The 8042-nt window shown below is 25.8% G+C and overlaps 1 protein-coding gene across 1 annotated transcript in view; it reads left to right on the plus strand.

Annotated features, from left to right (window-relative positions):
- LOC142332859 (uncharacterized) overlaps positions 1 to 6850 on the plus strand; it is a 424861-nt gene extending 418011 nt beyond the window's left edge. Inside the window, exon 13 of the mRNA XM_075379534.1 lies at positions 236 to 6850. Coding sequence (XP_075235649.1) covers positions 236 to 324 — 89 coding nt within the window. The 3' untranslated portion in view covers positions 325 to 6850. The remainder of the gene's footprint in view (positions 1 to 235) is intronic.
- Positions 6851 to 8042: the final 1192 nt, after the last annotated feature.

Below are 8042 nucleotides of genomic sequence, written 5' to 3' on the forward strand. Positions count from 1 at the left end.
AAGTATTTTAATTCCAAGTAAGACAATAAATTACGCTTTCTACTCAAATGATCATCTATTTTTATCATTCAGCTGTTTATTTTATTTTTGATCTCTATTTTTTAGTTCCGCAGGGCTGGGTCCATCTTGCTGAGGGATTTAAAGAACTCCTGAAAAAAAAAGAGTCACTGCTGTTTCTTTGGCATTAGTATTAAAATATGATTTTTTTGTAATTTATTTATTTTATTTTTTACAGGTGAATGTAGTGATGCAAGTAGCAGATCAGCATCACACCCAATATGGTTGGTTGTAAATCTCACTATAATTAAGGTGATACTAAGATGATGCTAGGATTAATACGTTTAATAGTTTTAAAAAATGCTGACAATGACTTCACCATTTATTTTATTAAATAAATATTATCTGTCCAGTGCCTGTGTACAGGGAACAAGAAGAACGAACGTATGTAAAAGAAATGAAACAAAACAAAAAAACCAGAGAGAAAATAAAATGAAACATAATAAAGAATATAATGTGAAAAGAAAAAATATATATCGTCAATAATTTTGTATTCTGTAAAATAAAATAAAATAAAAAAAAAAAATAAAAAATAAAAACTAGTCACCGTATTATTTATTGCAAAGGAGACTGATCGTTTTTAACATTAATCAATTGTCATTAATATGAATTGTAAATAAATAGCTCCTGATTTATATAATATGATATTATAAGTGTATCTTTATGTGATTGCTGTAATTAATTATTACAATTACTTAATTAATTATTGTAATTAAAATAAATAAATGTTTACAACGATAAAAAGCTTATGATGGAAATTGATTGATTAAACATGTTATATTATTAGTGTTGGTGCTTACAATATCATTAATAATTAATAAAAAAGAAAAATTTTTATCAGAATTAAAATTATATATATAATTTATTTCCTGATAAAGATGTAAAATATTACTTTGATTTAAAAAAAATAATAATAATAATGAATTAAGGAAAAAGAAGACTTAATCAAAAAATATATATACCATATACTGATATTATTACTAATTATAATTACTATTACAAAAATAACTAAACAAAAATATACACACAAACAGATTAAAAAAACCAGTATAGTTAATGAATTAATTTTATCAACTAATTAATGTATAATTATCTTTTAAAAAATTTGTTGATATTATTATTATTATTATTATTGTAAAAATGTGATCATGATGGTAATGATGTGATAGCAGAGTGTGTGATGCTATAAAAATACTTATGTATTATAACTTTTTTAAAAGTACTTGTTAAGATTACTGAAAAATCTAAATTAATAATTATATTTTATTTTATTTGTTTATTTAATCACTTCACAACTTTATAATATGGAGTGAATTCTTTCCTACTTTGACTTTAATTTGGACATAACTTATAGATAGAAATCAAAGAAACTAACACTCAATCATAAAAGTGATGATTGGCAATACATTTTATATTTTATTTTAATTAATTATTCCTGAATGTTAATATTTATTTAATTATCATGATAATTTGACATAATAAAAAAATTTTAATTAATTAAATTTAATCCTAAAACTATCAATTATCAGTTTTAATGTAAAGTTATAACTTCTTCAGCTGGAAGCATCAAAAAATCATAGTAGGTAGATCGCATTGTTATTCTGCAACTTTAATTTTATTTTTGTCATGAAGATTGGATTATTTATTTCTGAGTTCATTTTATAGACTATTTAAATCTACAGTTGCAGTTCTTCTGCATCTTTTGCAACAAAAAAAAAACAACAAAAGACGTATTGCGAATGAAGTTTCTTGAATGTCTGTGTTTGCGTTTGTGTTATTTTGTTAGTGCTTGTGTTTAAATATTCAAAATCATTAGTATGCATTCATAGTTTAAAAATACTAGGATGTTAAAGCAGTGTTTTTTTTTAAATGAAAGATCAGATTTTTATCAATCAATATTCCTTTTTTTTTTAAATGGTGTTCTAGATTTATACATATATTCTTTATTTTGATGTAAACAACATTATCAATTATTTGTACACACTGAATTTTTTAGTAAACAAATTATTTAACAATTTTCTAATTATACCGGGTTGTCATTTAAAATTTACAAAAAAAAAGATCTTCCAATAATTTTAATCAAAAGGCTGCAACTTAAAAAAAGAATCACAGTATTATAATTACCATCTTCTAAAACTTTGTAAGTATTTCAATATACCCGTATCATTCATAGACTATAAGTAGAAATATTTTTTTGTAGATTTTTCACTGTTGAATGACAAAAGAACCAAAAATTTCTAGTTGTTAAAAAACTTTTTTTTTTTATTATGAATGATTTTCTTAAGCATATTATTTGAATTCTCTTTTTTTTGTATAATCTTCTTCTTTTCATAACTATACTCAAGCAATTTTTACAAATTTCAATACTCTATATTACATTTAAATACATTACAAAATTATAGTTTGAAATTAGAAAATTAAAAACTTATGATTAAAAATTGTTTTGTACAACTCCAATAAATACAAATGAGGCCTGTTCAAAGGTATCAAATCATAGGTTGCGAAAACAAATAAATTATCTTGTGGCTACTAATTCTAGTCTTCTTTGAAATAGTTGCTTATTACTGTATAAACTTAACCCACTATTCTTTTCACTGCTGAAAAACCAATTTATAACCCCTTTTGTTATGACTGTTAGCTGTGCTGTTGTGTTTATTTTTATGTCCACCTAGCTGTATTACGTGGACCCTTTCAGAGATATCTTCACACCTCAATTTTTTGGTCACGTAGAGGAATTCCATATATGGCAAGTGGGTTGTTGGCACACCATAAACATGAGTTCTGTGCATGCATAAAACCTGATGAATGGAACCATGCCTCATCAGTGTAGAAAACATGGTCGAAAATATCATCAGAATTGTCCACTTTGGATTTGGTTTGCACAGTCTGTGGCCAATAACTTTTCAACAACTTTTATTTGGGATAAGGCTAAGCTTCTAATAGATTGCCTTATGTGCAACAATGATATTTTTCTGTTGGACCAAGTTTTGCATGGACTTTTTGGGGCTATGTTACATAGAAGCTGATATATTTTGCAGTTTTTCTTCAAGTACTGATGGTCTACCTCTTTGCTCATAATCCTTTACTGATTTCATCTACCTAAATTTCTTGATTAATGTTCTTAACACTACATCAAATAGGAACCAGTATTCATGGAAATCTAATGAAAAACCAGTCAGGTGGTCTGTGTTTATTCATCATGCTCAAGGAAGACATACTCTAAAATAAATATTCACTGTTCCAAAGTTAATACCATTCTAAGCATATACAGAAAGACATAGTCTCAATCGTTCAAAGGCAACAAAGACAAAATGAACAACAAAGTACCAAATACACTTTCCCAACTAAAGGTCACAGCCTGACTGGATTACAGAAACAAATAGCACACAATTCAGGAATACCAACCTTTGCAGAAAGGACTACTCACAGTGCATAGAATATAATTTCTTAAGATATAATCATGTTTATAACAGCATAGGTACTTTTTGAATGCACTGTAGAACTTTGGTTTCACATATTTAAAGTTTTGTTATGTAAGCATTGTGTTTTATCTAAGTTTAGATTTAACCTTTCAACATTTATCCTCAAATCTAATACTGACTACGTGAAGAGCTAAAATCTATTTTACAGTAAAGTATAGTGTTTCAGTATTCTTTGTTAAATACAGTGACCAATCAAATATCTTAAGTTGGAAAGATTATTGGTGCTCAAGTATTAATTTTAGAATTAAATGTTGAATAATCTGCAAGTTTTTAAGGTGATGAGTAAAAGTTCTGCTCCAAATTATAATTCCATAATACAAAAGGATAAGAAATATTATTCTATCAACAATCAGCAAATCAGAAAATTGTAAGATTTCTTTAATTCTGTAAAATGCATACATTAATCTTCTTATTACACTCTTGAAATATTCTGTGTTCTTCTTCCAACTAGGTGACTATTATAATTCCTAATTATCTAGCGGAGGAAATGTTATCTAAATTAAAAGATCATACTGCTCAATAATTTTACAGTCAGGAAGCAGCAGTCCTGCTTTAGTTTAAGAGAATTGTATGATTTTTTTCTTGTCGTCATTCAACAATTGATTATTTTAAATCTTATTATATTTATATTTCGGTCATTAATTGAAAGAAGGAAATACACTAACTGCATGTAAAACCCACTAACTGCATGTTATTATAAACTGTGTTTGTGTGGGTCAAATTCAATGTTTTCCTTTTTTTTACGGAATTTATGATTTATTTCAACAGCTTTTATTTTATTTTTGAAATATCTTTAAAAAAAATATATATATATATGTATACTAGCTGGTCACTGTGGTCATTATCCTCATGCTTGTGAGAGTAATTATGATACCTAACAACTAAAGCTGTTCAATTTATAAAAAATTGTTAGTGTATCATCATTTCATCACAGCAACAGTTTGATCAGCACAGGACTCAAAATTTGAGTGTCTGAAGTATGGTTGCAGAATAGTTTGCCCCCTTCTTAAAAATAGTAGTTATAGCTAGTTACCCATATTTTACATGGATGAAAATGTATTTTGCACGTTTTTTTGTGTTACTCAACATACACCACAGCTTCATTTCTCTTTTATTTTATTTTTTTTTTTAGTCAAGCAATTGGAGGCAGGTGCACCAAGTTGTATCACACACACAGTAACAGTGGTAGTGGCTATGTTGGTACCATATACTGTCGCGCCTTTAAAGCTACATTTCTCAGTAACCAAAAAAATATAGAAAAAGACAAACAGAGTTTTTTATTTGTAGAAAATCTAATTTCAAATAATGCAAGTGGTCTCTGAATTCAATTTGACTGATGGCGGTTTGGCCATAGTAAAATTGAATATCAACAAGGAACAAAATATGGTAGTTACTGTAAGCTATAAAAACAGCCACCATTTTGAAACTTCCTATGACAACAATCCTATGTTCTTTCCAAGTATAAAAATTATGTTCATGAAACTTTCAACTCAATTTGTTGTTTAGTTGTGTAGTTTTTGCATGAATGAGTAACAGACTCACAGAAACCACTAGAGTTTTATGTATACATTAGATATCAGATATATATATATATATATATTATATGGATTATATAATTTAGACGTTTTAATAAGTTAACATAATAATATTGAATATTTCTTAAATTGTAATTTACTCTAGATTTGTCTTTTATGATGTTATATTTTTACCTTATTTATTTAACAAAAGTATGCAAGAGGAGTTGATTAATCAGGTAAAAAATTTAGTGATTTTTTTCACTAAAATAAACATTATTCAACAAAAAGCTATTGTACTTATATATACAACCAGTATTTATAATCAGTTTAATTTACAATCACATGTCATAGATATGATAAATAATACAAAATTGTAATGTTCAACAATTTTTAGTAATTAGAAATTTAAGAAATTTTATGTTTTTTTGTAGTTTGTATACACATACAACAAAAACAATCAAATTTATATTACTGTATTAATATAATATATTATGATATATTTTTTGCATTCAATGTAGAGGAATAATTTTAATTTTCACCTCTATTAAATTAGATAATAATAAGTTCCACCTGTTCTTACTTTACTCCTTATCAAAACAACAATCTAAATAAAATTATTATCTTAGCAATAGCAACCCAGCAATAGTATATTGTATGTTTCTTTTTTACAAAAAATAATATACTACTAATAGCATTGATAACAGATAACTGAATACAAAAATATATTAAAATACTGTAAAACTTTTTACACATTAAAATGTTAACTGTAGAATTTAGTTTTAACATTAGAGGATTTTTATAAAGAATGATATATTTTGGTAAATAATAACGTAATTCATTCATTTTTGGTAAGCATAATAATTTATTCATTAAACTAAAATTATATCTATCATTTCTTTTGTTTGTACTTTCATGAATTTGTGTAAGATGTATGTAAAAAATGAATGAAAGTAAAATTTACACATTTTATTAAATTTTTCTTATAATGGGTGATGTCATTAAATGTCACTCATCATTAAGTGAGTTAAAACTGATTTATCAGTCATTTTTTGAGATTTACTATTCTCTAATATTTTTAATTTATTCCACATGCATGTCATCATAATTTATTGTATAAAAACTCATCACTTTTTTTCACTAAAAATGAAATTCAAATTATTTTGGATAATTTTATTAATGTGATATGATTCTTGCATTATGGATCTTGGACAACTGTTATGTTTCAGTTTACATCGACTGGACAAGAACTGATCTTGTATAAATAACTATTTCATATTTTTAATTACTTAACACTTTTACTCATGAGCATCATGAGATGCTCATTAACATATTTATTGTTAATGTTATTGATGTTTACACCTAACAACATGTAACTTCTATTGCCAACACAAAATATGTTTTTATGTAAATGATAATATCTGTGTTAACTGTGTTTAATAGAGTTTCATGATAAATATCCATAAAATCACTTCGGTGATATAACTAATTGTTGTTTTTTTTAAACAGTATTTAGGTTTTAGACATTAACTCTAATAATTTTGCAAGTACTTTTAAAATTAATGTTTATTTATTTGTATGAATGAACTTACAAGAAAAAATAAGTTTATGGTGAATGAGTTTAAAAATTATATTTAAAAACAAAAAATAAAAAAGACAAAAATTATTTATATCTCATAAACGTCTATAATTTGTTTCATATTTATTATTATTATTATTCTTATTATCATATTGTTAGTAATATTATTATAAATAAATTCTACTTTTGATGTTACAAATTTATTTATATAAACTTTTTCTACAAAATTCCTTTTTACCTTTAGTCCTGCCTACTTGAAGTTTAAGGGTAATTAGTGAACATTCAGAAAAGAATGATTAAGAAGCGATTGCAAACTGAAGTCAAGATCAGTACTGAAAAATTTGGGTTTATGTTAGGCAAAGATTTAACAAACATAAGAGAAGGAAACAGAAAGCTTGATGTTTTGGAATACCCATGGTAGGATTTCAAGAAATGAACTAAAAAGATGCTTAAATTCAATACTGAGAAATTAGAATAGATCAATACAGATTGCGTTTAGGAACAGTAAAATATGAGTTTCAGAGCGAAAAAGTCATTAAGCTCAGAGCAATTGCTCTGAAACTCAGTGGTTTTCCCAATGACTACATTTAGCAGGAATAACTTGCAACCTTTTTCTTTAATTATTTTTTAAAATCAGGGATTATCTTATACATTGATACTCCTTATAGACTGGTTTTTCTATGAAGAAAATTTTAATTTATTGATTAATATAATTAAGTAATTAAAAAAACAGAAATGGAAAGGTATGACTTTTTTGGAAGAATGTAGATGAACTGAACTATATGTGTGATTGATTCTTGAAACCACTACATATTTTCTATTTTCTTTCCTATATTTCTTTAGATTTAAATGCAACTATTACATTCCTTAAAAAATTTTCTCTTCACTTGTCAGATGTGAGTACTTCCATGAAAATTTTGCAAAATAGGTCCCATAACCTCCGATCTTCCTTCCTTTTTAATTGTATTAATATCTTTTCAAAAATAGATTTCAAGAGGATGTCCTAACCAACTAGTTTTAAATTACAAGATCTCATGTACTACAAAAAAACAGAAACAGGTAGTCAGATAAAAATCATTAACTGAAAAGTTTATCTGTGATTGAATCTAATTTGATAAATTAGTGTTCAACAAAATAAAATATACTTTCAAGGGAGAGGCAGGGGAAGAAGCATAGTGGACAGAATTAGAAAAATAGATCATTGATGGAGTTCTGGAATAAAGAAGGCAGAATGTAACAGTATGATTAAACTGAAGTTAATTGAATGACAGAGATAAAAAACAGCTGTAACTTCAAGAGCATATTATCTTACACCAGTTTTGTATATAGAAGTAATTTGACAATTAGAAAGAGATTATTTTAGAAGCTGTCATGTGAATTTGAGGAAAAAATTCTATTGATTAACAAATT

The sequence above is a fragment of the Lycorma delicatula genome, chromosome 12, assembly GCF_047948215.1.
Source record: "Lycorma delicatula isolate Av1 chromosome 12, ASM4794821v1, whole genome shotgun sequence".
Taxonomy (NCBI): domain Eukaryota; kingdom Metazoa; phylum Arthropoda; class Insecta; order Hemiptera; family Fulgoridae; genus Lycorma; species Lycorma delicatula.